The sequence below is a fragment of the Balaenoptera acutorostrata genome, chromosome 2 (genome assembly GCF_949987535.1).
Source record: "Balaenoptera acutorostrata chromosome 2, mBalAcu1.1, whole genome shotgun sequence".
Lineage (NCBI taxonomy): Eukaryota > Metazoa > Chordata > Mammalia > Artiodactyla > Balaenopteridae > Balaenoptera > Balaenoptera acutorostrata.
In genome coordinates, this window is record NC_080065.1 from 124,028,013 (window position 1) to 124,045,317 (window position 17,305).

Here is a 17,305-nt window from a genome sequence, read left to right on the forward strand (position 1 = left end):
CATACAAATTAAGGAGATAAAAGAGAGACGGCTGGATTAAAGCACAGAAAGCTTGATCAATCTATCAATGTAAAAGAATCAAGTGTTTTTATCTTTGTAGCCAAAAGAATAATAATGAAATTATGGCTTTTAATCAAACTCAGTTATGTTTAGAAGTGAGAAAAAGAATAATCATTGTTTATCTCGATTCACTTAGATTCAAAGAAAAAGATACCTGTTCAGAAAAAGAAAAAAAAGAGGAAATTTTCATTCCTGATAGGCAGTAAGCTAGGGTTCGAAGTATGTCCAGTGGCATAAGAGAAAGCTGTTATCAGAGGGAACTTCATCATGCTGTCTGAGGACAGCTGCCCCAAAGAGAAATCTCATAATTTCCAACTTGCTGGAAAGAGGAACCTTGAATCCCCTCTAAATCCTTTCTCCCCCTCACTAAAAGAGCAGGCTGCTGAAGAATTAAGAGACACCTATCGAATGTATTCTAGAAGAAGGTTCTATTCTGAGATCCCTGGAGAACAGGCTGGACTCAGAAAAAATTTCTGCTGCCCAAGTTCTCAGAGGGACAGTTCCAGCAGTAGGTCTAGGGAAAAGAGGCAAATTTCTCCTTCTGACTCTTTAAATAGGATCTAAAACCATTTAGCACTGCTACAAAACCCACATTTTAAGTTTTCTCACAACCAAACATGTTCTGAAAGGTTTGCCACACTGAGCACACCCTCAACCCCAAGCTCAAAGAAAAAGGGCCCTCTGCTAAAGGGGTCCAACTGGTGTGTGTGTGGTTGGGGGGAGGGGGGAGAAGGGGGGGGGCCCTGGAGACCTCCACTGCATTCTGCCTTAAACGGTATTCTAATTAGGTACTCCTGCTTACCTAGGAATGTGTCCAGAGCAAGCCTTCCTTTCCTGGAAGGATAAGTGTATCTGCCATTACAATGAGAAGTCTGTCAAGAGTTGAAATTCAAAGAAAGTAATTGTTCATTAGGTTCACAGTGCACAGAACACCATGCCAGAATACAGCGGCTGTTAGGACTAGATCTGAGTTAAGCAGGCCTATGACACTTGGAATGGACTGAGGAACACCACCACACCCTGCTCTTATCTCCTCTTCCCTTTACTACCTCTTTCTTGCTCTCTTCTCATGGCTCAGACCTGTTGGTGGCATCTGTATTTTGACCCCTTAGTGAGAAGCCACCAAGACCTCTGTAGTTATTTGTTCTACACTCATCTCTTCTCAGGAAATTAAAAATATTCTAATTCTTGACTTTTCTCTAGTGGGGTCTTTTACCTGTCTGTTAACAATCAGAGACAGGAGAGGCAGGGGAAGCCAGAACACAGGATGAAAAAAGCCTTTTAAGAGCCTGAATATTCTGGTATCAGTATGAAAAACTACAAAGTATCACTCTAGTTACAGCCAGCTCTTTAAGGATATGGAGAACAAAAGTAAAAATAAAAGTACCTGAAATTCATCGATTTGAGAATGTTCCAAGTGTCATTTAGGTGAGTGTTCTACTAATCAACAATTTTCACTTGGGAAAGGTACCCAAACACATTTTAGATACTTTAATTTATTCAAATCATATAAACAATCTGTCTGTATTATTTGTCTTTAAGATTTAAAAAACCTATTCAAGGATCTCATAAAATTACTAACTTCTAATTCAATATAATGTGAGGAATTTTGTGGAGATTTTGGTCTTTGTCCCCGGCTTTTAGCAAAGCTCTTAAATCCCTTAGAATTTCCTGAGATGGGAGTTTATGTTATTCATACGGAGTGCCAATGAAGTGACTTAGGTTGGGGCCCCTAGGCAGACTTAGGATGGAGCTGGCCACCAGAAAGACCAAGTTTTTTGAGGGCTGAACTTTCTGCTCTATCCACAGACCTATGGGAGGGGGAAGCTGCAGAGCAAGCTCTATAAAAAAACCTCTTGAACAAGATTTAATGAACTTCTGGGTTGGTAAACCCAGGTGGCATACCCCAGTTTCACAAGGACAGAAGCTTCTGCACTCGGACCCTTCCAGACCTTGCCCCATGTACCACTTCATCTGGCGGTTCGTCTATACCCTTTATATATCCTTCGTAATAAACCGGTTAACATAAATAGTTTCCCTGAGATCTTTGGGCCATTCTAACAAATTACTGGACCCAAGGAGGGAGTCATAGGAACCCCCAAATTATAGCCTGTCTGAGAAGTAGGGTAGGGTATGACTTGCTTTGGCATCACAAGTGTGGGCAGTCTTGTGGGACTGAGCCCGTTACCTAGTGGAATCCGACACTAACTCTGGGTAGTGTCAGAATCAAATTCAACTGTAGGAATGCTCAGTTGGTGTCCAGTGAGAATTGGAGAACTGCTTGGTGTGGGGGAAAAAAAACACACATCTAGTATCAGAACTACTCAGAGTAGAGGAAAAAGAGTCCCCCCCACCAGTTATATTTGGGGGCAGGAAAGACAGTCGTGTAAAGCCAGGTAATTTATTTCCTTCAAAGTCAAGATATCTACAAGTTGTTTCTAACAAAAGCTTTAAAAATGCCCAAAGACCACAGAAGACTCAAATGAAGCTGAGAAACTGCACTGATCTTCAAACATGGGTTATCTGACTGGGCCCTCATTATATATGAAATATATAAGACTCCCTGCCGAAGGTAAGTGAAAAAATATTCTAATACCCACAGACACAATTTAGCCCAAGTTAACCTTGTCTGTTCCCTGGTTACATTCACCACTGTCCTTGGTAATAACAGGCTCTGGTTATGATTTTATTACCTGAAAACTATAAAGCTTCCAACACAATTTCTGCGGCTACCTCAGAAAACATTAGGAAAAAACAACCTAAATTTCCCATCTACCTTTCTCCTACATATCTTCACCTGGTTTAGTTCCTTATTCAAAATACCCACAACCATGGTTTCCATCCACATGGTCCTAGTTCCAGTTGACTTATGTACACATTTATCCTTATTAAGCCAACTACAGAGAATACGCCAAGAGCAATCGTAAACCGGGAAGAGCTATCATTAACTTTAAGTGGGACTTATATATAGGAAAAGAATTAGCTGGTTATTTTACTAGCATACACAGAAACCAACATTCTACCAGGCTTATACGAAGCTAAATATGTAGGTTCTACCCAACTTAAATTCAAGTTATATGTGTAACACTCTTTTTAACTCAGAAAATTAAGTATGACAAAAAGACTACAAAAAGACTCCTAGCAAGTTCCCCATTTTAGTCATTTTGGCTCCTGTAAGTGGTCTTCCATAGCATAAAATAGTCTGTTATAGCTCAGATTACAATTTGAGTAAGTGTTGTCTTGCATTTTTTTTTTTAAACATAAAATATATCCATTGGGCAGTATAGCACATTGGTTCAAATCCTGGGCATTGCTACATTCCAGAAAGTAAGATATTTAACCTTGCAGCCTTAGTTTGCCTTTCCCACCAAATGGTGGCAACACTTCTTGTGAGGGTTAAATAAAATAATGTATTGCTTAACACAGTGTCTATAACATGCTAAGTGAGCAATAAATTATTGTGCTTAGAAACTTCACTCTGTTCAGATGTACTTAATCAGTGAGACCATTTTACAGGTGGTTCCCCTTTAAAAAAGCTACATTACGTTGGGGTCATATATCAAGATAATCACATATTGACTATCTCAATTTCAAAATTACTCTTATCCCAGCATACCTTAAGAGCCAGGGTTAAAAACAAACCAATCTGTGATTCTCATGCCCAGAATTGCTGGGGGGTGGGGGTGTGTGTGTGTCAGGGCGGGGGGGGGGGGAGGAGTGGAGAAGAAATCTTCATTTCCAAAGCCATTCTACTAATCTGCCAGTAAGTGCTAATAACCATGCTTGAACACAACCTGTTTTCTCCTGAAACCCACAACTTGCCCCTTAAACACCAGCACAGACAGATTCATTGTGCCATCCAGTTTGTGCTTAAAGGCCATCACGCTTCTCCTATTAGTATTTTACCATTAGGTAAAGAAGGAAAAACATTTCTCACTGTACACTATGATAATCTAATGAGTCTGACTAACACAACTCAACCATGATAATACAATCTTGCTGTTCTCAAAAAGAAATTGGTATATACCAAGAACCGTTTGAGTCAAACAGAAGAAACTTGTGACTCCCTTACTGATACCCAGAGATGGCCAAGATTTTACATTTTCATGGGATCAAGATGTAACCAAATCCTGAATAAAAGCAAAGTAGGCAAAGCAGGACATGATTATGAACCACACTGTTTAGAGGACAGCTTAATCTTGTATAAAAACTACTACTTCGAAAAAAAGTTCTGCAAAGAGAACCTCATTTTTAGCATGCTTTAAACTTTACTGGACTTTGCTAATCAAAGGACTAAAGTCTTTAAAAGCTTTAAAGAGGAGCTTAAAAGTTTCAAGTGGCTAGGTAACATGGGTAGGAACAAATTTAAGAATGAGCTTCCTTCATCAAGCAGTAAAAGGAATGCTGTTATTAAGCACTGTTATCTTCAATGTCACTTCACTTGGACAAGAAGCAAATTATAGTTTGAATTCATATTTTAGACTTCCTCAGAATATGTAATGTATTCAAATTCTAATGTGTGAACCTGCTTTCGAGTTAAAGTAACAAGAGGGACTTCCCTGGTGGTAAACGCTCCCAATGCAGGGGGCCGGGATTCAATCCCTGGTCAGGGAACTAGATCCCACATGCATGCCACAACTAAGGAGCCCACGTGCCGCAACTAAGACTGAGCGCAACCAAATAAATAAATATTAAAAAAAAAAAAAGTTAAACTAATAAGAGAACAAACCCAAGGGGTACATCCAGCTTTAAACAACAGTAACAACAGCAAACTGTAAAAGCCATACTCAAGTGAAGGATTCAAGTAACGTAACAGCAGGTGCTAGTGAAACAAAAGAACCCGGCTAATTCCTGGGAGTGCATCATAATGGGTCATGACCTATATTGCTCCTCCTGTACAGTATTCTCACACTTGGAGAATAATTATTCATTCTTCCATGTAGCAGAGAATCATCTGTGTTCAAGTTCTGGTTAAGATTATTATCTAGGTCTGAATGTCGTATTAAATTCAAAGAAAAACAAACCTACGGAATGAAAAATAAGCTGCTACCTTCAATTCATATCAGAGAAAGTGAGCAAAAGCCCCAGTAACTGAAGAGGACTAAACTTCCAGAAGTTTCACCCCAAACAGAACTGTCACTAATTACTAGGAACAAAACACAATGGCAGAGACTTCCCTGATGGCGCAGTGGTTAAGAATCCGCCTGCCACTGCAGGGGACACGGGTTTGAGCCGTGGTCCGGGAAGATCCCACATGCCACGGAGCAACTAAGCCTGTGCGCCACAGCTACTGAGCCTGCGCTCTAGAGCCCGCGAGTCACAACTACAGAGCCTGCGTGCTGCAACTACTGAAGCCCGCGCGCCTAGAGCCTGTGCTCCGCAACAAGAGAAGCCACCGCAATGAGAAGCCTGCGCACTGCCATGAAGAGTAGCCCCCGCTCGCCGCAAGTAGAGAAAAGCCCGTGTGCAGCAACGAAGACCCGATGCAGCCAAAGATAAAAAATTTATAAACAAAACAACACAATGGCAAAACTGTTAGCCCTGGGCCTTCAATGGAACTAAGCATACTTTATTTCATAAAGCAGTAACAACTATGAATTTGATGAATCCTATCATTGCAAATCTACCAAGCAAAGACAAACCTGGGCTGGAAACCAGAATGTCCAATTCCTGTACTGAAAACAACTTTTAACATGGCCCAGGACAAGCCACTCTGCTATTCTAAGAATGCTGAAGACGTACAAATATGTCATGTTCCAAACACTTTTTTCCCCCCACTTCCTGTAAGTAAAAAGTTTCTATGACTGGGAAAAGAACAAAATAAAGTAATATAGTGAGAGAACAGATATACCTCTGACTCACCTTCCCCCAAAGAACAACTTTTTTTTTAATTAAAAAAGAGCATATAAAGTCAGTTTTAACCTAGTGTACCCTTCCCCAAACGGACACACCTAATAGTTTCTTACCCAAATTTACAAAAAAACCCTCAAAGCCCGCTTAATCCAGTTCTGAATTTCAACAAGCATTAATACTAATACATCAGCACCTCTACCCCAAGAGTTCCAGAGAGAGGCCAAAAGAGACCCTGTTGGTACAGTTCACATGAACGGCCCCATAACTGGAATTTCTCCTGTATATACAGATACACACCTGTCAACCAAAGCCTCCCCCACTCCCCGACCCCGCACACATTTTCAGTTTATAGGGGGGTCCTGTAACAGCTAAACCCAAGAAGCTACGGAGTAATTAAAGGACTTGGAGGAAGTCATATTGGGAGAGTTGTAAGACCCAGAGAAATCAGAGGAAGTCAGAAAAAGGTTGTCCCTGACAACCCCTCCTTCCCGCCCCATCCAAACTTCACCCACTCGGGTCTCAGAAGCCCGGGAGGGGGAGGCCATTTTAATGAGGCTTGGCTGAGAAAAGTGAAGGAAGGAGAAGAGAGGAAATCAGGGAAGGCGTCCGGAAAGCAAGGCCGGGCCCTTTTCCCCAGCAGCACCCGAGTTGGGTGGCAGCACCTGGAGCTCAAAACGGGAGGTTCTGGATTCAAGCGCCTGAGAGGGGTACAAAAGTAGCAGTGGCCTACCACGAGGGGGTCGAGTGGCCCGGGCCCCGGGAGCGGGACCCCTTAGCCCTAACAGGGGAAAGGGCCCCTTCTCGGACCAACTGCGCAGACCCTCGCCCCTAGGACTGGGGCTACTACCCAGAGGTCCAGAAGGCGGGAGTTGGCTAGTGCCCGGTTCTCCTCATCCGGCCATGCGGCGCGGGGGCGGCCATCCTGAGGGGTCCGGAAACCAAGAGGGCATGGGGGGGCCCAGACGCGGCGCTCACCCGCGGGCCGCCTCCAAGCTCTTAATGAGCTTTTTGATCTTCCATATCTCCACGTTCCTGTCGGCAGCACTGGGGTCGTCCGCCATCTTCTCGCCTCCTCCTCCCTAGAGCGGCCCGGCGGGGCCCGGAGACACCAAGACCACAGAGTTAGCGCCGCCGCTGGGGCAGAGCGGCCCCCTTCCTCGCCACCCCCGAGAGTCCCTCCTCTTCCCGCCTTGCGCGGCCCGCCGCGGTGGTCGCTGGCCTTTCCCTCCCCATGGCTTACCTAAGGGCCCAGTCCTGGGCGGCAGCGGCTGCTCCTCCCCGGCGGCGGCTCCGCGGCGGCGGCTCTGACGTAGGACACCGGCTCCCTCTTTCCAGGCAGCTGCATGTGTTGCAATCCGCTCACATGGGGCCTGTGACATCACTTCCTCCGCCAGGGGCTGAGTGGAAGTCGGCAGGCGGAAGGGAGGGGGCCGGTGAGGAAGAGAGGAAGCTCTGCGCGCGCCGCGACTTTCCATTGGCTCTCTGGGCCGTGGCCTAGAATGAGCTCGCCGATTGGCCGCAGCTGGGGCCGCGCTGCCCTGTGAGGTAGAAGCCGGGGGCGGGGGAAGTACCTCCTTCCTTCCGGTCCGGAAAGCCGAGAGCAGGAAGCGGGCGGAAGCAGGTGGCTCTCGCGAGGATTTACTCGGAGCCCCGCCTGGCTCAAACGGGGGTGTTTCTTAAAGGGCGAGGCGCGTGGGTCGTCGTGTTTTCTGTCCCACCTTCTTGAATAGAATGGACATCTGAGGGTCTGCGACACGCCTTTACGCTCGAGCCGGGACGCGCGGTTTAAATTGCGTCTGAGAAATCTCAAAGAAGCGCCTCGCACTTTGCTGCTTCATAGCTAACGAAGCGCTCGGGCCTGAGTGCGTCACGGCTGCGCGGACTAGTGTTCAGACGCTCGGCCAGGGTGTCCGGATTAGGAAACTTCTCCTGGGTAGTCCGGCACCCCGACACCCGCAGGGGCAAAAGAGGCACGTTCCTTCCCGCCCCAGGGCTGAGGGGTTCTCTTTGGACCTGGAACTTTATGGGGTGGGGTGTGGAGAAAGCAGGGGCTGTCTGAGGTTGGAGACCTGAGGTATCTGATGCCATGAATGGTTTGGTCTGAGCTGTTGAGAGTGGAGGTGAGGAGAGTGTTGAAGCAACGTAGGCAGCTGTCTTTTTGAGTTAGGAGTTGTAGTTGGCTACCTTATGTCTCCACCTTAGCTGGAGTCATTCAAATATTTGGGCCTAAACTGTGTGCCAGGCCCGGTTTTCATGAGGAGAACCGAACAAATCACAGTGCCTACCTTCGTGGAGCTCTTAGTTTAGTTGGATTTATAGCCGTTTGTGATTTTATACGTTTGTGTAAGAAAATAATTGCACAAATACATAAGTACTTCAAAATGGTGTGAGAGTGCAATGAATGAGGAGTGAGTGAAAACTCTAGAATGAGACCCAAAGGGTGAACAGGAGTTTGTCAGGAGGGAGCATAGCACATTTGAGGAACTGCAAAAGCTGGTGTGCTGGAGCAGGGTCAGTAATTTGAGAGATAATTGTAGCTTACATTAGGGTGATGACAGTGCAGATAGAAGTGAATGGTATTTGAAGGTTAGAATGGATAGGACTGGATGATGGGTTGGATGAGGAGGAAGAGCAAGAATGACGACGGCCAGAGTACTGAAATGGTTTCCTTTACTGAGATGGGCAAAATGAGGAGCAGGTTGAGGGGGATTATTGAAAGTTTCATCTTGTGCTTATTAAATTTGAGATTGCTTATGAGACATGCCAGTGGTGCTCTCAGGCGGTTGCATTTGTGTGAGCTTTGAATCCTTTTACATGTTATCTCAACTTTGTCCACACTTTGGAAATGGGGCTTTTACCCCCATTTCATACATTGGGAAGTTCAGGCAAAGAAAGGTAAAAGGGAGTTGCTCAGGGTGAGGACCTGGAGGGCAAGTCTTCTTTCCCCCAGCAAATGAATTCCCAGAGTGGAATCTCTTCTTTAGGTTCCATTTTGTAATTTTCAGCATATGTTAACTCATAATATTTATTGTACTTCTACTGTGTGCCATTCACTGTGCTTAGTAATGGGCCTTCTTAAATAGTCATAAACACTGCTTACTGACTGGTTGTCTACCATGTCCTTTGATTTCCCCTACTTCACTCCCTTTGCCCCAATTCCTACTTTTTATGCTAGGTTGCCTTGATTTTCTTTTCCTGCTCATTTTTATGTTTATAGTGTTGCTTCAGGTCCATGTGTGATGGCTTTACAGGCTTTCTAGACTAGCTCACAGGCTTTTCTTTGTGATTCATGCTGAAGTAAGCATGGTGACATCCCAGATAGAATTGCTGTTTGTTAACCTTTGAATCCTTGAAATTCGGTGATTACCAAGATATGCAACTTGTTTTTTTTTTAAATTTTTATTGGAGTATAGTTGACTTACAATGTTGTGTTTCTGCTGACAGCAAAGTGAATCAGTTATACATATATCTACTCTTTTGTAGATTCTATTCCCTTATAGGTCATTACAGAGTATTGAGTAGAGTTCCCTGTGCTATACAGTAGGTTCTTATTAGTTATCTATTTTATACATAGTAGTGTGTATATGTCATTCCCAGTCTCCCAATTTATCCCTTTCCTCCCCTTTCCCCCTTGGTAACCATAAGTTTGTTTTCTACACCTGTAACTCTATTTCTATTTTGTAAATAGGTTCATTTGTACCATTTTTTTTAGATTCCACATATAAGTGATATAATATTTGTCTTTCTGTGTCTGACTTACTTCACTAAGTATGACAATCTCTAGGTCCATCCATGTGTCTGCAAATGGCATTATTTTGTTCTTTTTTTATGGCTGAGTAATATTCCTGCAATTTCTTTCTTAGAATATTCTAAATCCAGGCAGTTTAACTGTAGCCCTAAAAGCTTACTTGCCTAGTTGCTGCAAATTCACCATCTCTGCACTTAGAGTTGGAAATCAGTGTGTTAGAGACAAAAGCTGGCATGGATCTCTAGTAGAAGAGATTTGGGAGGAATAGAACAGGGATGCTATTTCCTTTGGCAAGGAGGAGGCCATGACCATTCAGTGTTCAGGAGGAACCTCCTGTAATATAACAGTGATAAAGATTTTTTTCCAAATGCAGAATATATAACCTCTCTAGGCACAGGTTGTCCTCTGAAAAATGAAGGATTTGTTCTTGATGACCTCAGAACTTTTCCCCCAGCTCTAACATTAGGTAATAATTTTAAATATGGGGTATAGGTGACATTCCTAGTAAATAGGTGGGGATTCAGGGGAAAGGAGAGGGATGGATTGTTTTGATGTTGAAAACACCTATAGCAGCTTGAGAACAAAGTGCTGTTAGGTACAGAATGAAATAATTGGTTGCTAATGTGGAGGCCAGTTTAGGAGTAGCCAAGTTGGAGAAGGCGGGAAGGGATGGTTGTGGAAAGGTTTGCTAAGGCAAACCCATGGCTCTTCTGGAAGTCAATGGGGTTGTTAAAAGAATTCTGGAGCTAGGAAGTCTTAGTGTTGAGGCTTCACTCTCCTCCTTACCTTGAACAAGTCACTTCTTAAATCTTGCAGAATCTCAGTTTTCTTGTCTGTAAAATGGGGATCCCATCTATTTTGTTGGGACTATTGTTGGATTGAATAATTTGTGTGAAGTTCCTAGTACCATTTACAGCAAGCATGTGTCACCAGTGAATTTTAGTTCTCTTTTTAGTTTTTCCTAATTTGTTCTGTCCTCTTCTGCTGTTTTCTATACTCTTTCTATTGAGGATCTGTGACACTACTCACTTCATCATTCTCTAGCAGAAAATAAGTTTGAGAAACTAAAGGAAGAACAGATCCAAAGTACAATTCTTAGGGATTTTTTCCTTCTGGTGGAAAGAGGGGACCAGTAAAATAGGTCTGTGGGATATTATCTGCTGCTTCTGTGGCTGGTGTGTTAATGATTGTTAGAAATTTAGAACTTTTCAGAGTTGGAGTTTAAAATATTGGGTATTTATAACCCTAACTATATTAGTAGAATAGATGACGTTTTCCTAGGTATCTTAGTAACTGCGTGTGTTTTCCCTAACCCCGTCCATCCATCAAAGAGTTACATATAGTATGTTGTTCAAAAAGAAAAAAAAAATGTTTCTGTGCCTAGAAAAATAAAAAAGTTTGAAAAATCTCTGGATTAGACTATCTCTAAAGTGCTTACAGGTTCATGAAGTAGAGGTCAATGATGTGTAGTCTGCCCTCAATTCTTGGCTGTACTTAAGCATAGTGAATTTAAGGACTGCAGTTCTGTAGATTCCATCTTTAAATAAATAAAAAAATCTTACAGTAAGTAAAAGTCTATGAAGAAGACCTATATGGTACAATATAAAACTCAAAGGATTGAAGATTTGTGTAAATTGACATAAGGCACAGTTGCTTAATTGTGGAGTGCAGATGTGTGTGAAAGTGACTTGAAATGGGCCAGTGTAAGGTATCATTTCCTCCCCTGTGGACACCTAGTGGTGAAATGTAACCTTTCAGTGGGAAGGGGGACTACAACTAAGGAATGACAGCAGTTTCCTCTCTAGATAACCAAACATCTTTACACTACTTTGTAGCCTTGTTAAATTAAGCAGATATGGACCATTAAATGCTTTACCTTATAATGATTTCCAACTTTAAGAAAATGCACATAGAGAACTTTTTTTCTCATTCTTTCAGCTCTAGAAAAAAATTTTTTTCTTTTTTTAGAATCCTTGTTCTAGGGAGCACTCACTAGCTGGAGTAGGTCTTCCCATAACATGAAAGAATAATTAGCAGAGTGAGATTGAGCCATGCCATTGGACCACCTGGGGAGGAGGTAAGTGCTTAATGTTTCCAGTGCTGCCTGTCTTGACGAAGTAGAGATCCTTGTAGAATAGCTAGACAGATGCTAATCTTTTAGTTCAATTCCGTAAATACTTACCGCGTACTAGTTTTCTGTCTAGCAGAGTGCTGGGGTAAGTGCTGAACATTCTTTTTAGAGGTAGTGCAGTCCTTAAATTTATGGTCTTTTGTTAGGGGAGAAAAGATATAGGAATGTTAAACAGATAGATAACTGTATAAAAGAAGTAGCTGTTTATAGGACTGAGGCAGAAATGAACAAATTGAGCCTGAAACACTTTGCTATATCAGTAAGAAAGGAAAGGAACAAGACTACTGGGGGCCTTTTTTTTTTTTAAGTACTTTTAATACCCCGATAGACTTTTTGTTTTTTTATTGAGGTATAATTGACGTATAACATCATATTAGTTTCAGCTATACAACATGATTCGATATTTGTATATATTGTGAAGTGATCACAATAAGTCTAGTTAAAATCTATCACCATATATAGTTAAATAATTTTTTTTCTTGTGGTGAGAACTTTTAAGATTTACTCTCTTAGCAACTTGCAAATATGCAATATAGTATAATTAACTACGGTCACCATATTATACATTACATCCCCAAGACTGATTTATTTTATAACTGGAAGTCTGTATCTTTTTGATCGTCTTCACCCATTTCACTCAGCCCCTGTCACTCCCACCCCGTCACTCCCACCCCACCCCCAACCCCACCTCTGGCAGCCACCTATCTGTTCTCTGTATACATGAGCTTGTTTTTTTCAAGACTCCATATATAAATGAGATCATACGGTATTTGTCTTTCTGTCTGACTTATTTCACTTAGCATAATGCCCTCAAATTCCATCCATGTCATCACAAACAGCAGGAATTCATTTTTTTTAATGGCCGAATAGTATTCCATTGTATATATACACCACATCTTCTTTATCCATTCATTCATCAATGGACACTTAGGTTGTTTCCATATCTTGGCTACTGTAAATAATGCTGCAGTGAACATGGAGGTGCATACATCTTTTCAAATTTCTGTTTTTGTTTTCTTTGGATAAATACCCAGAAGTAGAATTTCTGGATCCTATGGTAGTTCTATTTTTAATTTTTTGTGGAACCTTCATACTCTTTTCCATAGTAGCTGCACCAGTTTACATTTCCAGTCATAGTACACAAGTGTTCCCTTTTCTCCACATCTATGCCAACACTTGTTATTTCTTGTCTTTTTGATAATAGCCATTCTACAGGTGTGAGGTGATACCTCACTGGGGTTTTGATTTACATTTCCCTGATGATTAGTGATGCTTAGCACCTTTTCATGTACCGTTTGGCCATCTGTGTGTCTTTGGAAAAATGTCTATTCATGTCTTCTGCCCATTTTTTGATTATTTTTTTGCTATTGGGTTGTATGAGTTCTTTATATATTTTGGGAACTAACTCCTTACCAGATACATGGTTTGCAAATATTTTCTCCCATTCAGTAGGTTGCCTTTTCATTTTGTTAATGGTTTCCTTTGCTGTGCAGAAGCTTTTTAGTTTGGTGTACCCCCCCCCCCCTTGTTTATTTTTGCTGTTACTGTTTTTGATTTTGGTGTCAAATCCCAAAAATCCAAGACTGATGTCAAGGAGCTTACTGTCTATGTTATCTTATATAAGTGTTATGGTTTTAGGTCTTAACGTTCGTGTCTTTAATCCATTTTGAGTTAATTTTTGTGTATGGTGTAAGATAGTGGTCCATTTTCATTCATTTGCATGTGGTTGTCCAGTTTTCCCAACACCATTTATGGAAGATACTGTCCTTTACTAATGCGGTCTTGTCAAAACTAAGCCAGTAGGAAAAGCCTGCCAAGGCCAAAGTTAGAAGAATTTGAGCATTAATAAGAATAATTGCAGTGAATTGAAGCACGTTAAATAAGTTAAAATCCGTGAGTTCACAAAGACACCCAAGAAATCTCACTGGTCTCACCTTTGATTAATACTACAGATCTAACTCATCCTAAAATCCAGTACATGAAGAAGCCTTTCCCATATTAACTCTACCTCAGGGTAACTAGTTACTTGTTATGAGGGGAAGTTTCTCACTAGAGAGGTATTCCATATAAAAAAATGAAGAAAAGATAGAAGTAGAATAGTATACCTTTAATGAAATTAGAGATCTAGGTAATGATCATCAGTGGCTGCTAACACCACAAAAGAGCCAACCAGAATTATATACCCGCTGATGAACTAATCTTGTCAAAAAGCTTAACTTGAGTCAGGCCAAGTGGGAATGGAAGAGAATGTTAAATGACATCATAAGAATGCAATCAGTGAAATGTAGAATGTAGGAGATTACAGGACTACAGGACAGGTGGCACAGTTTCTTCAACAAATAAATTGCAAAGCAGAGGAAAAAGAGGCAAGGAAACCTATAGTTTAAAAGAGACTTAAGGGACATAACCAATATAGGGTATGGCCTTTATTGGCTCCTGACTCTTTAACAGTTGAAAAAGTTATGAGACTTCCCTGGCAGTCCAGTGGTTAAGACTCCACGCTCCCAGTGCAGGGGGCCCGGGTTCAACCCCTCGTCAGGGAACTAAGATCCTGCATGCCACGTGGCGTGGCCAAAAAAAAAAAAAAAAAGTTTTTGAAAATATTGGGATAATTTGAACATTCAAGTTTTTGCCATTAAGGAGTTGTTAATTTTTTTCGATGTGATTATATTGTTATATTTTATAGAATAACCTTTTTAGAGTTACAATGTTAGAGTAAAATTATGATTTCTGGAATTTGCTTCAGAATAATCCAAAGGAAGATGGGAGAAAATATTAAAAGCTATAATAAGTTCCTGAATTGAACATTAAAAAATTGAAAAATAAGAGTGTAAGAATTTGAGTGAAACAGCCAGTGTGGGCTGAATGGGGAAGGCTTCATAGAAGAGGGTAGACCAAGGATACCTAAGATATGGAAAGGCAAGACTGAGGAGATGGCTAAAGGCAAGGGGGACGTGGACCAAGGCGTATGGCTTGAATTTAAGCAGTTAGGCTAGTAAGGTAGATTGGTTTCCCATTTAGGAAATCTGTGGTTCTTAACCTTTTGGTCACAGATTCCTTCAAGAAATCAGTAAAAGCAATGGACCGTTTCCCCAGAAAAATTAATATTTGCAGTCTTGCATTTTATAATCAGTGGTTTATGGACCCCCTGAAGTCACTCACGTGGACTCCCCACTTCCCAACCATTGCCCCAAATCTCTACCCTCTGGGTCAGGGGCTCCAAGAACCTGTTTAAGAGCTTACGGTTTAGGTGGAACATTTCCTGTTTCCTGGGATCTCACTCAGCTTAATTATTAAAGGTTGGTTCAGCTGCAGTATTCTCTTTAGTGTGAAGATAGATTTCCATTTCCTGACTTACCGCAGCAGAAATGGGATTGATGGTGCATTGTAATTTGGTTTAACAATATGAAATTGGTGATATTCAACTGTTTTTGACCTACTAAAATGGCTGTTTCAATGGTTCTTTCTGTAAATGCTACATTACCTCCTTCACAGGTTGAATAATGTAGGTTGCCTTATAGCACCTCTATTTAGGGCTTTCACTCATTTCATTGTTCTTCTGATACCAGAGGAAGGAAAGGTAGAGACATAGCCTTAACAAAGCAGCCTTAGGACTGGAGAATGGAGTCACAGTGGTATCTGAAATAGTGAAGGGTCTTTGCTTGAAGCAGTTTATTTTCAAATTTTGAGTTGTCTCTTTACTCCCGATCTTCTCATGTACCATTTGTAAGGACTTGCTTTTCTCTTTACTGCTCCTTCTTGCTATAGAATCCCTAGTATAAATGTTATACTTAAAATTAAGCCATCCCCGCAGATTACTTATTAAAGGTTATCTTAAGAATGAAGTGTGGAGCAAAGCACAGAATTGATATCTTGTTCTCCCTGGTAATTGATGCATTGATTAAGACACAAGACTTACGTAGTATCCCTACCAATAATGTGTACATGACGCTGAGCACAAGGAAATCAGCAAGTGAATCTGAACAAAGGGCTCTTCTGTAAAACAAATGGCCTGTACCCTTCAAAACTATCAACATCATGAAAAGACAAAAAGGCAAAGGAACTATTCTTAGGAAAAGGAACTAGAACTAAATGCCATGTGCAATCTTTGATTTGACCTTAGATGAAAAAGTTGAGACAATCAGGGAAATTTTTATATGGACTATATATATGGCAGTAGTATATCAGTGCTAAATTTCCTGATTATAATATTTGCGGGGAGAACGTTAAGAGTGCTGAAACATTTAGGCTGAAGTGTCATGATGTTCAGAAAACATTAATAGAGTGAACACACACAAGTGTGAGAGTGCAAATGTGGCAAAATGCTAATTGAATCTAGGTGAATGGTGTTTTATGTGTGTTCATTATACCGTTCTCAATTTTCTAAGAATAGGTTTGAAATAAAAAGTTGAGTAAAAACTCCACTTGGGTAAATTTTTTCAAGAGAGTCAGCAACAGAATTGGACTTTTATACCTAGGAAGTATAAAAGAGGGTTGCGCATTTATTCTGGTCATTGGTATTCCCCCTTTGCTGGCCCAGGAATACCTCAGGCCACATTTTTAGTCCTCTAAACATTACTATTAATTTCTCCTTGAATTCTTTTCCTAATTAAGACTTATCTTTTACCAGTTAAGGTCTAATTTCTGGGTTTGGTTTGTTGCCCCTAGAACTCTTGACAGATGAGAGTATAATCTATACATAAAAATTAAGGCCTTTCTCTCTCAAACGGAGAAACCAAACCACCCAAGAGTTTTGGACAGTGGGAGAGACTGATTTGACAAAAGATTTGAGTGCTTAAGTGCCAAGCATTGTTCTAATGTTGGAAAATAGCAGTGAACAAGTTTCTGGCCTCTTGAAACTTAAAATGGTGGGTCTTAGTCCGTTCAGGCTGCCATAACAAAATAACACAGGCTGGGTAGCTTATGAACAAAATTTATCTTGCAGTTCTGAAGGCTGGGAAGTCTGAGATCGGGGTGCCAGCACGGTCAGGTGAGGGCCCTCTTCCAGGTCATAAACTTAAATGTGTCCTCATGTGGTGGAAGGGGATCAGGGATTTCTAGAGCCCCTTTTATTGATCTACCACCTCCCAAAGGCCCCACCGCCTAATACCATCACTGTAGGAGTTAGGATTTCAACATAGGGATTTGGGGGACCTAAAAATTCAGACCATAGCAATGGGGGGAAAGACAAATTAGGTGGTAATAACTGCTGTGGAGAAAGAGTAGGGTAAGGATAGGAAATGACAGGGACTTGAAGGCAGCATGTTTTATGACATTTCAAAACCTTATGACTAAATTAAAAAAAAAAACAAAAAACCTTATGACTTATGAAAAAAGTGAGGGATGAGTCAGGTAGAAATCTGTGGGAAGACTGTCCAAGCAGGGTCAAAGTGCAGTAGGAGAGTAGGGGAAAAGAAAGGTATTGAGGGGTCAGATCACGTGTTGTACTGTTGTGTAGCAAGGGTGGAGTTTTAAGTGGGGAAGACAACTGGAATAATCCCAGGAAGTTTTCC

General features: G+C 41.5%; 1 protein-coding gene and 1 long non-coding RNA gene across 2 annotated transcripts in view; one reads left to right on the forward strand and one right to left on the reverse strand.

The window, feature by feature from the left end:
* The window catches only part of ETF1 (eukaryotic translation termination factor 1), a 28,477-nt gene extending 21,168 nt beyond the window's left edge, over nucleotides 1–7,309 (reverse strand). The window contains exons 1-2 of the mRNA XM_007172228.3: nucleotides 7,154–7,309; nucleotides 6,889–6,992 (exon numbers count right to left, since the gene is read on the reverse strand). Of these exons, the coding sequence (XP_007172290.1) occupies nucleotides 6,889–6,974 (86 nt within the window). The 5' untranslated portion in view covers nucleotides 6,975–6,992; nucleotides 7,154–7,309. The remainder of the gene's footprint in view (nucleotides 1–6,888; nucleotides 6,993–7,153) is intronic.
* A 4,318-nt stretch (nucleotides 7,310–11,627) lies between these two features.
* Nucleotides 11,628–17,305, forward strand: part of LOC130707112 (uncharacterized) — a 78,239-nt gene continuing 72,561 nt past the window's right edge. Inside the window, exon 1 of the long non-coding RNA XR_009007122.1 lies at nucleotides 11,628–11,738. This is a non-coding gene — a long non-coding RNA (uncharacterized LOC130707112). The remainder of the gene's footprint in view (nucleotides 11,739–17,305) is intronic.